We start from the raw sequence: 14,293 nt of genomic DNA, 5'->3' as shown, positions 1-14,293 counted from the left end.
CTGTGCTGGTAGAGGCCTTGCCCGCTTGGCGTGGAGGTGGCGCCTACCCTGCAGCGCTGGCGTTTCCAGTGGAAAGGAGCAAGGGAGGTTTATTGGTTTAAGCTTCTTGTAAGGGGATTCTTTCTTTCTCTCTGTCCTCCCTTCTCTGACAGTACAAAAGTGTCTAACATGCTTTCGTTCATCTCTTCTGAATTGATTCTGCTAGTAAAGCTTATTTCTGGGAGCTCCCCGCTGGCAGCCAGGCTCTGATTAAGTGGATTACTCTCTGGCCAAATACGATTTTGGACTATCTTCTGCTAACTGCAAGGGCACTGCTGCAGACATGCTGATGATACCCGCTCTTGTGATGCTTCTCAGTTTAGCTACATCAAAGTTAACATCCAAAAGCTTTACATGTTTGGGACCTGGAATGAATGATGCTGTTTCGTGCATCAGACACAGAGCAGGTAGTTACCTACCCAAACACTCGAGGAATCCATTTTACTTTAAACAAACAGTGTATTTATCTGTAGATTCTCAGATATGTGGCAGTAGTTGTTTTCCCACACGTAATTTTGAACCAATAGTTCGACTTGTGCCATGGATTTTTCGGCAGTGCCGTATCCGTAGCCACATGTTCCCCACTGTGTAGAAACTGTGGCTTAGGCTGCCTAGAAACATCTCAGGTGGCCTCCTGCTCATCCGTATCCTGAGGAAAGATGTTCTGCTCCTGGAAAGCTTTTGCCTCGCTAGTGTCCTTAGCAAAGCTTTCCGACACTGCAATAACAACACACTGACCTGTTCCATTATTATTATTATTATTTATTATTATTATTTCTAGTCAGCCAGTGTAGCTGCAGGTTTCTCAGCTGGGTTATCAAGACTCTTCTCAAGACTTTGGCTCTATTTCCAGCCTGGAACTGTTACTGCTTTAAAGCCGAGTGTTCCAGAGGGGAATACTGGAAACTAAACAGGGTTTTGTCTCTGCTTTTCCTGTCTTTAAATTTCCTAAAAATACTGTGTGTGAATAAACGTCCAGGAAAGATACTGGCTTTGGAACAGGTTGTAACTAGCCAAGTGATCACTGCGTTGCTGGCCCTGGTCAGTCAGACTCTTCATTTTAAAAACTCTTGCTAATGAGACAAAGAGCCTCCCAATGGCATCTCCTGAGGAGGGTATGGACAAAGTGCTCGTCAGATACATGGGAACATGACAGCTCCTGTTCGGACCTCTAGTAGAGTAACTAGACCGGAAAACAGTCAGTTTGGCAGGAAAGAAAATAGTTCACTAACTTCTGTCATGGCAGAACTATTTCCTGCAAAATTGTGCTGGCTTTTAGAAGCTGCAGTGGCTTATTTTTAACTTTGTTAATGGCTGCTGGTTATACATATGGAAAACTGTCCTTGAAACAGCTGATTTTTAGAATTTTGTTAAGATCAGAGGTAACCACAGAGAAAGAAAAACAGGAGAAAATGCAGAGAAACATCAGTTAGTTTTCGAAGACAGAAGTACAACAGGGGAGGGAGAAAAATGTCTGCAGAAGTGGAGGAGGATGGTGGTGTGACTCCGAGTCATGGCATAGGAAGCCAAATACAGAAAAAAGAGAAAAATACTTTTGTCTGAAAAGACCATGATAAAATGTAGATCATTTGTGGAAGAGAATGGTCAGTCTAAGAACTCCCTTAATTTGATGTTAGCAGTCTAAGAACCCTCTAAATTTGAAGCAGATATGGTGGGTTTGTGTGGCTACAGATGCTTACCTGTCCTTCAGGTACCTGCCTCAAGGGGAAACTTTACCTAAACAAAAAGGGGGAGTGAAGGGTAAAAGGGGGAGTGAAGGGTGTTGTTGGTTTGCCTTTTTTTTTGGGGGGGGGGGGGGGGGGGGGGGGGGGGGTGTTATTTTGGTAGCAATTTTAAAAGGAATATATTCAGGGATTTGCAATTTTCCTGTTGAGATGTCCCTATGTTATTTGACCTGCCTGATGCAAGTCAGTCACAGTTACTGCAGTGGAAGTGGAGGAGCCTGGAAGAGGACCGACCTTTGGGTCCCACAGCAGCCTGCGCTCTCCAGCTTTTATTTACTTATGCTGCATTATGACCCTGCTAAGCCATAGTTGGGCAGGTGGCCTCCGTGTCTTTCCTTTGATCCTGCTCAGGGAAAGATTGTTTGAAAGATTGTTTGGGATGTGAGGCGCTGGCTCCATGATGGTGATGGCAAATAGCCATTCTCTTGCTTTGGTTTGAACCCTGCGGGATTCATCTCCTCTTAGAGTGAGATAAATTGAGATACTTGCATAACTTGGCGTTTCTTCCTCCTCTTCTCTCTCTTAATCACTCTTGAATAATGTTTATATTTGAGCAGTTTTGGGATGGGGAGTCATCCTTTATTTTTTCTCTTTGCTATTTTGAGTATGCAGCACTCTCCATTAGGTTTAATGGGAGATGCTCATTTCTGAGGTCCGAGCTGGCAGCTTTCAAAAGGCTCTTTTCGTGGTGAGCAACCACAGAGCCTGGGGGTCGGGGGGGTGCTTCCTGAGGCGGAATATCCAACTGAAAGGCAGGAAAGAATCAGCCAGGTGTGGAGGCGGCAGAGGGGGCTGTGACCCCCGTCTGTGGGGAGCCAGCAGATGTCGGCACGGGCCTGGTCACTGCCTGTCCGCCCGTTACCTGTGCTGGGAAGGAGGAACTCCAGTGCAAGGCCCTTCTTTATCAGGGTGACCAAGACCTAAACAGTTTCAGCATAAACAATTGTACATGAAGAATAAGTGCAAACAAACAGAAAGCATCTCTCTTTCCTGAAGAAAAAGGGATTTTGGGTGTTTTTTTTTTCCACAGCTTAAAGAATTATCTGATTAATAACAATTTGAAGATGATTCTCCAGTGGTGTCACTTCACAGCTTCTTTTTCCAAATCTGTCCTTTAATAAAAGTTGTACCAATGTTCATCACTTGCCCCTTGCTTTTAATCCAGACCTTACAGTCTTAAAGATAACTTTTGTTACCTATATTACTACCATCTCCTCCAGCCAGACCAAAGTCTCTGTGGGGTCACTTTACAATCAGTTGCTTTAATTGTTGAATATTGCAGGGGGAAATAGTAAAGGAGAGGTAAGATTTTTTGGTAACACAGTTATGGTATGTTTGTCTATACCAAGACATGCTTACTGGTTGGTTTGTTGTAGGGATATTTCAAAACCAGAGAGATTTAGCGGGGACAATGTAATCTACAAGCCACCAGGGGTAAGTCCGAACCAAGTATTTTATTCTGCTTCTTCTCCTTATATGTGAATCTGAATTAACGGGGACTATATTCAAACCAATCAGTATGTTACTGCATCTTAAATAACAAATTTTCATTCATCATTAAGTATTGTAAGAAATAGTTAGGGTCATAGGAACTAGTGTCTCTGAGTTGGTGAAATGAGGATCTCAGTGTTGTTTGTTTTCTGTTAAGTGGACAAAACCTAAATCTGTCAGTTTACATTTCACCATTCAGTAATTATTTTGCCTAGAAAGACAGTCAGCTTGTCAGGGAGGTAGATGTGTTGTGTTCTGTGAAGGTCTCCAGATGGGGAACCCTCACTAGCTGAGGCACCCCCTGCTCCATAGGGGAAGGGAGTGAGAGTTGATGTGGCCTTGAAGGGTTGCTTGCCTCTCCTGCATGGCTTAGCCCACCTGGGGTGAGCGTTGTGCTCCCCAAAAAATGTTGGGTAAAATGACCTTGCATGTTAACAAACTCTCATGGATGTAGTTTTACTTGGAAAAAATGCAGGACAGAAGTAATGCACAGGACTTTGTAGGAATGTAATTATAATCTGAACAAACGGTGTTTCAAACCCTCTGTGAATACAAAGTTGATCAGATTACCTGTTTTGTGTGGGCACTTCCAGAGTTAAATGTATTTAATCGTGGCCCTGCTTTACCTGGCGTTAACTAAGATTATAATTACATTAAAAGATGATAGCACTGACTTTGAAATTAATGTTTTGATTATTAGAAAGTTTGTGTATCTCTCTGAGAAATCAAATGTAAAAGAGCACTTTCAAGTTCTGTAGCACTTCCATGCCTTTTTGGTTAGTCTTCCTGAGTATCAGCATGGAGGGGTTTTATGTCTGCATGCAGTATGTGTCTTAATATTTCTATTTTAAGAGTGGAGATACTGCTTCTTTACCTGACAGCAGTCTAAATAGCACTTACTCTAATCACTCCTACTTTAGAAGCAAAATACCTTTTCATTTCTTAAATTACCTTGGAAAATGCAGTTGTTTGTATAAGAGATTTTATTCACTCTGTGTATTTCAGTGCAGTAGTTCATAGAAATGTTGCATGCACAACCGCTGAATGCTGTTGGAAAAACTAGCCTTCTGTATTGGTGTAAATACCTATTTAGGTAGGGTTTTAGGTACCTGTAGGTCAGGTAAATGGTCTTATTTGTTGCTAGTGTCATTTGTACTGTTTCTCAACTAGTGTTGCCTGTCTTTCCCACAGGACAATGCTCCAGATATGGTGTATCTAGGCTCCCTAACCAATTTTGATTTGGTTTATGCATGGACACAAGATAAATGTGTGCCTCTGGTTCGAGAAATCACATTTGAGAATGGGGAGGTAAGAATTTCTTTCTACTGTTCTCCTGGAGCTGGGGTTCAAAATCAAAAGGTAGTTTTCAAGGTGTTCAATCCATGGCAAAACCTCTTTCTGCATGCTTTACATTTTACAGAAAATAGCTGAAATTTAGTATTTTTTTCATTGTTTTGGATTGTTTTAATTAGCCTAGAAGCTCACTGGAAGCAAATTCATAGTATTTCATGCTGTAGCAAAGTAAAAGACTATAATCCTGCATATAGTTCATATTAGAAGGGTCCAAAGATTTGCAGAGGATGAACACTTCAAGATATAAGAATGAGAAAATAGGTTCATGTGTGAAGGCACGTATGCGTACATCATACGTACATCATACATATGGCAGTGTAAGTCTTGGTAGATTATACCATTAAATTAAAATAACATGATAGGCAGAGGTTATGACTAAATGCCAGTTTGTTTTAAAATCAATACATGAGTGTGGCTTATGTGCCTTTTGTGTATGGAATTGAGAAAGTGTTTCTAGTCAGAGTAGAAAAGATACATGTAAAAATATACCTTATATATTGTAGATAGTATCATGTATATAAAAATACATGTTATAGGGACCACTTTCAATCTGTTATCTAGTGAATAAATGTATTGAATAGAGATTGGATGGTCACTTCTGTGAATTTTAATAAAAATCATGCAGTATCTTTTGTTAAACCCTGATAATATTCTTGATCTTTAGTTTTGCATCTACCTTCCCTAGCGTTTTTCTTCTTGCTATAGTTAATAAGATGGAATTGGAAGCATTGCTTTTATGCACCTTTTTTCTTTTCACTGCTACTTTCAGTGCTCTTCTTTGTTTGTTACTTATTCTTCTGTTTCATCCATTTCTACCTCCAAATTATAATTTGTTTGTAAAATATCCAGCAGAAAGCAAACCAATTAGCAAGTTCACAGTACCTCAGGAGGAGTATTTGTAACTTAGCCACACCACTTGCTAAAAAACAATGAGGTTGGTAACAGTTTGCACGATGTTGCTTACATGGGATTGGAAAACAACCAATTGTATGATCAAGAATCGATTATTTGTTTTCAATTTACAAACCCCGTCCCCAAATATTTGCACTCCCCCAATTTAAAAGCTTTTTTTTTTTCCTCTGACACTTGATCCTGCATGTACAGCATCTGAAACACGGCTGTTGTAGCTGTTTTAGGCATGCAGAACATTGAGCCTAGATCAGGAAACCCAACAGAAGGACTGGATGGGATGAACAGAAGAGGTTGAGTACAGCCATCTAGTCAACACTGCCAAGCTATATTGGAAAGGTCCCCTAGTTAAACATTTTTAATTCTTCATTTGCATCTCGGTGTGTAAAAGATGCCACCTGTCAACATTTTTAGGACTGTGTGATTGGATTTTCAGTGTGCTTTTCCCGTGGTGAAGTTGGAACCTGGCCTTAGCAGCCAAAGCTCATCCTTGTCAGTTTGTATCACATTGGTCCTGGTTTATTTTTTTTTTCCATGTAAACTTCTATTCTTGTTTACTTTGGGAGATGTTTACAGTCCCAGGTGGTTCCCGCTTGACATTTTGACAACATTTATTTAAAAAAAAAAAAAAAAAAAGTCAAGTGTTGCCACTAAGCAGAATGAATTTAAACATGCCCACATGGAGATGCTTCTGCCTGCTGGGAGGATGTTAAGACTCTTAATGTACCCTGCACAATACTGCAAAGATGTGAAGTGCTGTCACTGTTATGCTGCATTTTCGATATTGTAGAAATAAGTTAAAGACAAATTTCCAGCACAAACTATGTTCAATTTAAACTTGGCCTCTGCAAACTGCACTTTTCTCCCCTCGTTTTCTCTCTTTTCATTATCTGGTGACAGCCTCTCACTTGCAGCCTCTCACTGGCTGCTCGCTGCTATGGAAGGGGTTTCTTCCAGCTTCCCGCAAATTGAAAATATCCCAGGAAACAGCTGTCTTTAGGGATCAAATAAATGCTCCCTGTCTTTCTCACAAAGCACAGATTTTACTCTGTCTCAAACAGTACCAAAGGAATAACAGCACTGTTTGTACACCAGCTATACAAATGGAAGGTGGTGAGGTGGCAGGTAGTTGTTAGACAGTAAATGATTATTTCTCCTATTCTCATGTGTTGAGTTGCTGCTCAGAATTGCTTAATAATCACTTTTGGAGTAAGGAAGTAAAAATCCTGAGTGAAACAGAGCACCTACATTTATTTGTCCATAGGAGTGCAGTCTGTGAGGAAGTAAAGCATCCAACAAAATTATTCGTTCTTCAATTTTAGTTGTTCAGCAATTTTACTTATTAGCAGGTGAATTTAATAAGGGGACTGACTTGACTGTGGCTCTGTCATTACCTCTGTTTTTTGGAGGAGTTCTTTTGTGTCTTTTCATTTTGAACAAATACTCAGATGCACATTCCTCTGTTCCCCAAATGTTGATAAGGAATATATATATATGTGTGTATTATATATATTAATTGTTTATGTGAAGGAAGGACACCTGCTGTGTGTCACCCTGCTATTTCAGATGAATTCTCAGCAGTTACCCTTTCATCCTGCTCTTTCTGCTGTTCTTACAGTGAAGATCTCACTGAATGTGAATATTGCTGGAATCGCTTACGTATCCTTTAGGAATGAAAGAAATGGTTGTGTTTCTTGTGCAGGAGCTGACGGAAGAAGGGCTGCCTTTCCTCATCCTTTTCCATATGAAAGATGACTTGGAGAGTTTAGAGAAATTCCAACAGGAGGTTGCACGACAGTTAATAAGTGAAAAGGGTTTGTAGTAACTCCTTACTGTTTGATGGTTTTTATTGGTACGGGGGGGATTTGTTGGTTTTTGTTTTCAAAGATGGTTTTAAAGCTCTTGAGTGAAGGGCTTTTGTCAATGAGGGCTGAATCCTGTGGAAATTATTAAAACGGAACAAAAATAATTAAGTAAACATTTCAGTAATTCTTATCTAAATGAGGTCATATAATTTGAGAGGTCATTAAACAAAATATCAGTTTGTGTCACGGGCAGAACCATCAGCAGAAAAGCTGTTACTTCGGATTTTGTTGGGATTAACTACTTAAAATAACTCACACTTTGCATGTTGCCCTATCTGTGTAATACCTACACCTTTATAGTTATGAAAGTACTGAAGTTTTCAGGATATGAACAAAATCTCACCCGAACTTCTTATGTGCTCACAATTTAAGGTACAATAAACTTCCTGCACGCTGACTGCGATAAGTTCAGGCACCCACTCCTCCACATCCAGAAGACTCCAGCAGACTGTCCTGTTATTGCCATCGACAGCTTTAGGCACATGTATGTCTTTCCCGACTTCAGCGACCTGTCGTAAGTACCTTTTCCTTTTCTTTTGGTGCTCCCCTTCCCACCTCCCCGTGAACTTTTTGTCAAGAAAAGCGATGAGAAAAAGAAAGTGCTTATATTTTAAGCAGTGCTCTTGCAGGAAGATGAATGATTCTGGGGTAGGTAGGACTCGTCTGTGTATGATTTGCTGTCAAAGCCTGAGGTGACGTAAATTGGGGTGAGGTTTTAAGCGGAGTCCTATTGCTTTAAAGTAAAAGAGAATCTCATGTGATGTCTGTGCCTGCCGCTGTTCTTTTATTCCAGGTTTTGCTGTTTTCATAGCAGCTAGATATTTAACCTGACATGGTATTTTTAATGGTGGTCTAAAAATACCAGCCTTGAAAGCTTCAGAGTTTCGTATAGACCATTTAACTGCTGTGTTATGCCATGAATATGGTAAAATATAGGCTGCTGGCTTGGTTCTTCCTCCTGGGCAGTTTTAACATCCTGTGCTAGTCAGGCCCCGGGGTGCTGGAGGCGAAGCCCTTGTGGCTTGGGGTGTCTGAAGCTTCCTGAGTCCAGTGGGGCCTATGGCTGTGCATTCGGTGTGACTGCTCCTGGTGAAATGCCGCCGATAACCCCGCTTTGCATCAGCCTGTCTCTACATTGCACCCCCACAAAAGCAGTCGTAAGAGGTGTGAGTGTCTTCATGGTTCATTGAGGAGTGAAGAGGTGTGAATATTCTCTCCAGGGACCATCAGCATGAAACAAACCACCAGTCCTGTCAACAGGCTGTGTCTTAAGCTCTGTTTTTTTTGTTTGTTTGTTTGTTTTTTGTTTTTTGTTTTTTTTTTTTTTTCCTCGCATAGGAGGAAAAGCCTATATACTGCATGTTAAATTCAGGGTAGAAATCTAGAACTGAGGCTTTAATTCTGTCGTAATCATACTTTTAAAAACTCAGGGTATTTTCTTATAGTGCACTTGAGTTGGAGCCAAGAATTCCAAGCTTAGTCTGAACGCTCCATGTGAACGTACTCCTGTGTCTCAGCCTGCCATTCCAGCAGGCTTTTATCCAGCTGAAGGGATTCCTCCTGGTGGGGGGGGGGTCACACCCAGCCTGTCTCTGTCGATCTCCATGGCCTTATCCTTGTGTAGTCTGTCGGTGTTAGATCTGCAGTGGTGATTGTGAACATCTGAAATTCTGCATGTTGAAATTTGTAGAGAGACTGCTTTTCCCTCCTTTGCATTTCTTAGAAAGGTTATGTTCATTGCACAGTGGGATTTTTGCAGTTTGGAAGTAGTCTTTTTACTGTTCTTTTTTGAAAAAGTTTAAAAAAAATTAATACCTCTTTCAGGTGTAATAGAGGCTTTAGGTTTAGACTTTCATGCTGGTTTTTTTGCCTGTTACTCTTTCTGTGATGAGCAATAGCTGATATTTCTGGTTTGTTTAATTGTATACCAGTTACTACATTCAAATGATATTCAAATGAGGGAGATGAGATGTAAGGATTGTAGATGGTTGTTTAATGGTAAGTAATTGTTCAGACTGAGGTCTTACCTCGCCCAGTGGAAGAATCTCACTGATAGCTTGGGAACAGGGGTCCTTTTTGATCGTGGAGTGATGTTCCTTTGTGTTTGAGGGTTTGGGGGAGGGCACCTTTATAAATAGGTAAAATCTAATAATTACCAGACTCTTGTACCAATCTAAGGATTTCTACCATTTAACTGTATTTTCTGGACCTTTTTGTTTCCAAAGTGGTCCCAGACATTCACTTCTTGATCTCACTGTCATCAGCCACCAGTAGGGTTTGGACACTGGCCTGTTAGATGTCCTCAACTTCAGTATTACTGTTTTGCTGTTCTCTTCAGGGAATGTTCTTGGAGAATAGCCACCTCAATGGCCATCAGTCAGTATTTGCCCTAAACTTTGGCCATCCAGCCCTCTTTGGTCTGTTGTTGCCAGGTTGAAAATGATAGTAAGAAGTGTTCAACAGGTGGATTAGTTGCAGCTTTTCAGTGAGAACTGGCTGAGCTCCAGGAAGCTTTAGGGCTCTCCATTTTTTAAAATAAATCAGCCACACTGGAATATTAATAAAAAGCTAAGCATCGCAAGCACCGTGACTTTATTTTTCCTTGTACTAGAGGTAGAAGATGGTTTAAAAACGCTTCATCAGGGTGGTGTTTTCCTCCTGTGATGTCCTTGCTTGGTGGGTGAGGCGGGAAATGACTCTTTAGCAGCTTCCCTGCTCGACTTTCCTGGGAATGGCCAGCAAATAGGATCTTTTTGCATAAAGACCAGTCCCCGTGACTCAGGGGTGCATCTCATTTCTGCCTGTTTCAGGTGATTCTTTTAGGAGGCCCTAATGAGGACAGAGGAGGACAGGATGGGATGTCTCTTGCATGTGGCTGAATTTAGGGCCTGGACCCGAGCAGGGAGCCCCAGGTTAAAGTTGGGGGCAGTGAATCTGCTGCCCTGAGAATGGGCTATGAATCCCCTTATCCATGTCAGTGTAATTCCTGAGCCTGTTAAGGGAAGAGGACCCTTCATACAACTGTGCACCACTGCAATACGTATATGTGCCATGGTAAAACTGACGAGGTCCTGTTAGGCATCACGTTAGTGCAGTGATAGCCACTGGTTTGGTGCTGGTCTGCGTTTCATTCATCAGTTCTCTAATCCGTAGCACTGTTGTATCAGCCTCAGTGTGCACCTTTGCCCTAAACTTGATGATTGCCTCGAGAAGGCTCCTTACAAAACCTGCTCCTTACACAGAAACTGGTTTGTGATTACATGCACGGCGCTCGTGTTACTTTTTGACCTCATCTTCAGTAATTACTAGATCAACTCTTGCTTTTAGCCTTTATGGTTTGATGCTTCACAGATGAAAGCGGATGCAGTCGCTCAGCACATTTGCTGTGGGTGACGGTAGATGATCTCAGAGGAGATTTAAATTGAGTGTTTCCTCTTAGTGTTTCCTTCTGGAGCATAGGCAGCTACTCGGGCCCTGGGGAACCTTTTCAAGATGTTTGCTCAGTACTGGAGCCCGATCAGTGTTTGTAGGTGTGAGCTCTGCATTTGGGACCTGCGTGGTTGGGACCTTGCGGATGCAGTTACCACCTAGCACAGCTCTCTGCCACATGCTGAAATGATGAAATCGTTCCGTGCTCTCCCAAGACGGTGGAGACATTGGAAACTGGAGACCATTTCCTTTCCGTGGAAAGGAGAAGCAGCTGGTGGGATGTGTTCACAAACCACCTGTCATGTATTGGCAGCGTGGGAGAGGGTGCGTTGCGTGTGAGGAGCGCTCGGCGCTGCCCTGCATCCCAGCCCTGGGGTGCAGTGTGTAACCTCTGCTTCCTGCCTGCTTCCTTGCAGAGTTCCAGGGAAACTGAAGCAATTTGTGCTAGACTTGCATTCTGGAAAGTTGCACAGGGAGTTTCATCATGGCCCTGATCCAACTGATGTAGCACCTGGCCAGGTAAGGTTACAGTAGATGAATTCAACTTATGTGCTCTTCTTTGTAAAACATTATTTTAACATATTTATGTGTGTGTGTATTTGGATGAATGAAATATTTCCTGAAAGAAAAACAGGTTTATAGAATTACAATATTACTACTTCTGTTTGACTCCCTTTTTTAAAAAAAGAAAAAAAAATAGATCTTTGGTTGAACACAGGGAGAGCATTAGGGGAAGAACAAATTGTTTGTCTTGAGTAGAGGAAAGGTGTAAAAATACCCATTTTCTCCAGTGAGGCAGAGGGGAGCTGTTGGGCTGAGGTGAGAAGATGATGAAACCTAAAGAAGAGTGTTTTATTTGCTTGTAGTCACCAATCCAAGCAGGACGTTACTAGAGCATCAACAAAAGATGGATAATCGGTAACAGGGCTTGCCACTTTTATTAATGTGGTTAATAGCAGCGGTCACAGGCTGCATTGGTCTGTTTAGATTATTACAGGGCTGTTCTCCTCCATATCTCCATGCATGGAAGTGGGTCACTCCTGGGATCTCTTCAGGAGCCAACAAGTAGTTCCATATCCAGATAGAGCTTGGGAGCAGCTCAGTGCTTAATTTGACCCACAAGGGAGAATGGGACCTCGTCACCCCCCTTCTCTTTGCTCATACCAGTCTTCCAGCCATGGCTTTAGCCTTCTGTCCTGGTCATATTCCTGCCATCCTGCTGTGAAAGTGCAAAATGCCAGACAATTTCACAGACAAGTAACACCACCTTCTTGGATCCCCTATAAAGAAATACATACAAAAAAATACATTTTTAAACTGCTGCATTGTCTGGTATTGAAAAGGCCCAGCTGGTCCCAGAGGAACCCCTCTGCCCTTGTATTTGGGTGCCCTTGGACTAGCTCAGACCCTGTGCCTTAGGGACAGAGGAGGCATATGGCTAGAGGCTCATTTACCTGATGATCTATGGGCAAATTATCTATGTGGCAAAGATGGCCCTGTGCTTAATGGCAGCAGTGTAGTCTCCTGTGGCCCTGCTCAAAATTAAAATAAATAAAAGCATGAAAGCCCTGGAGAATGAAGTTAGTAATATAAAGAGACCCCTGAACAAAGGCCTGTGGGTTGCTGAGCTGGGACTGCTCCAGCATGGGCTTTGCTTTACGGCAGCTGGGTGGTTGTAACTGGTGGAAGGGACGAACAGAGCAGATGGGTGTCGTTCTGGACCCTGGAACGTGGTCAGCTCCTTGCTGTTCTGACCTTGCCGAAGGAAGGGCTTAACTCACCCCGGGATTCCTGGAGGAAGAGGCGGTCGGGCCTGTGTGTCAGGCAGTGCCGTGTTTGGAAGCAGCAGGCTTGGAGCGGAGGCAGGTAGGCAGGGAGAGACATAGGCTGCCCTGGCCAGTGAGCGTGACTGCATTTCCATGCTTTGGAAACACCTCCAAGGGTTGTGCCAGTGGTGATTCACTTCATTGGTAGCCCTCTGATTCACTTCATCGGTAACCCTCTGTGTGCCTTAGGGATTTGTTGAGCAACTTGGTCAGGAGGAGGAGACACAGGAAGCAGGGCTGGGTGATGCTGGGGACCAGGGCAGGCTAGTCCAGAGCTCTGAGCTGGACGGCAGTGTTGGACAAGGAGCATATCCACGACAACTGGTGAGAAGGAAGGTTGACCAAGGGACTGAATGCCCCTCCGTTGCCTCCACTCTGCTGCATGTTTGGGCAGTTGAGTTGCCCAGAGTTGTAGACTTGCTCCAGTCTCCCTTTCGCCTTGAAAAAGGCATAAAAAATGCTAGTTACCTAGAATATACCAGTGTCTGTCTCCTCTTTATGTGGCACCCTGCCCTTGGGCAGAGGATATGCATGCCTGTGTAATGGGTATACTAGGCTTACAGTTACACTGGAATTTGCCGTCTTAGGTCATGAATGTCTCTTTGGGCTGCATCTATTTTTATTATTTCCATAGGAAAATAAAATGCTGAGTGTGTGAGCAATGGTATCTTTGCCCTGGTGCCTCAAAAACAAACATGCAAACCCCAGTACCATGACAGCAAGAAGCATTAATGCATCTCCCATGCTGGTGTTCAAGAGAAATACTTGAGTATCGATAAAATACTTCATTTTAGTCCCTCGCAGAATCTAGTGTGATGGCAGGTTTTTTTTTGAGATGCCCTAATGAAGGGAATGACCGTACCTGCCTAATTAATGTATGTGTGGATGTATATTCCAACTATTGAAGAACTGTGATGTGCCTTCAACAAAAGTGCTGCCCTTGTGGTAACACTGGACATCTGTACAGTGTCATACTTGATGTTAAAAGTTCTGTTAATGGAAGCAGTTGACTATTAAAATGAGTCTAACCGGTGCTTTTGTTTGTCCTGTTTTTCAGGCAATACAGGATTTAGCCAGCAGCCCACCAGAGAGTTCATTCCAGAAACTTGCACCCAGTGAACATAGGTACACCTTGTTGAGGGAAAAAGATGAACTTTGAAACTTGAAATAATCCTGCAAGCCTTTCAGAGAGCAGCATTGACTTCTGTGTGGTGGAAATAGTAAACCTATATTTTCATAATTCTATGTGTATTTTTATTTTGAATAAATTGAAAAAATAATTTTTTCTCCCCAGGCTTGTAAATACATTTGTTTGGTGGGTCATTCTGTACAGCATTTTTCACATAGTATGTTCCTAATGCTCTAGTAAAATACCAGAGACCCATCCAGACACTTGATCTAACTGTGTTCTGTAAAACTTTTATAATCCAAATGAAGGTATCCTTGCCAGAGACATGCTGTTAACTTGCACTATCCCATTAAATAGGACTTTTGGGTTGTTTTCTGTGTAATCTTGGTAGTATGTGACCTTTTTCTTCTTCATGTGAACGGTAATCTTGGTAATCTCTCTTTGTCACCTTTTTCTCCCACTTGAGAGGGTCTATTCTGGATACTTGGGAGGGGAATAAATTAAAGT

At 42.3% G+C, this 14,293-nt stretch overlaps 1 protein-coding gene across 1 annotated transcript in view; it reads left to right on the top strand.

Annotated features, from left to right (window-relative positions):
- Nucleotides 1-14,293, top strand: part of ERP44 (endoplasmic reticulum protein 44) — a 32,454-nt gene extending 18,161 nt beyond the window's left edge. The window contains exons 7-12 of the mRNA XM_026044167.1: nucleotides 3,161-3,218; nucleotides 4,467-4,583; nucleotides 7,240-7,351; nucleotides 7,775-7,916; nucleotides 11,248-11,350; nucleotides 13,715-14,293. Of these exons, the coding sequence (XP_025899952.1) occupies nucleotides 3,161-3,218; nucleotides 4,467-4,583; nucleotides 7,240-7,351; nucleotides 7,775-7,916; nucleotides 11,248-11,350; nucleotides 13,715-13,816 (634 nt within the window). The 3' untranslated portion in view covers nucleotides 13,817-14,293. The remainder of the gene's footprint in view (nucleotides 1-3,160; nucleotides 3,219-4,466; nucleotides 4,584-7,239; nucleotides 7,352-7,774; nucleotides 7,917-11,247; nucleotides 11,351-13,714) is intronic.

Source organism: Nothoprocta perdicaria, unplaced genomic scaffold (assembly GCF_003342845.1).
Source record: "Nothoprocta perdicaria isolate Ctin4 unplaced genomic scaffold, notPer1 scaffold_351, whole genome shotgun sequence".
Taxonomy (NCBI): domain Eukaryota; kingdom Metazoa; phylum Chordata; class Aves; order Tinamiformes; family Tinamidae; genus Nothoprocta; species Nothoprocta perdicaria.
The sequence above is the reverse complement of the archived record's forward strand: the minus strand, read 5'-3'. Positions and strand labels throughout refer to the sequence as shown.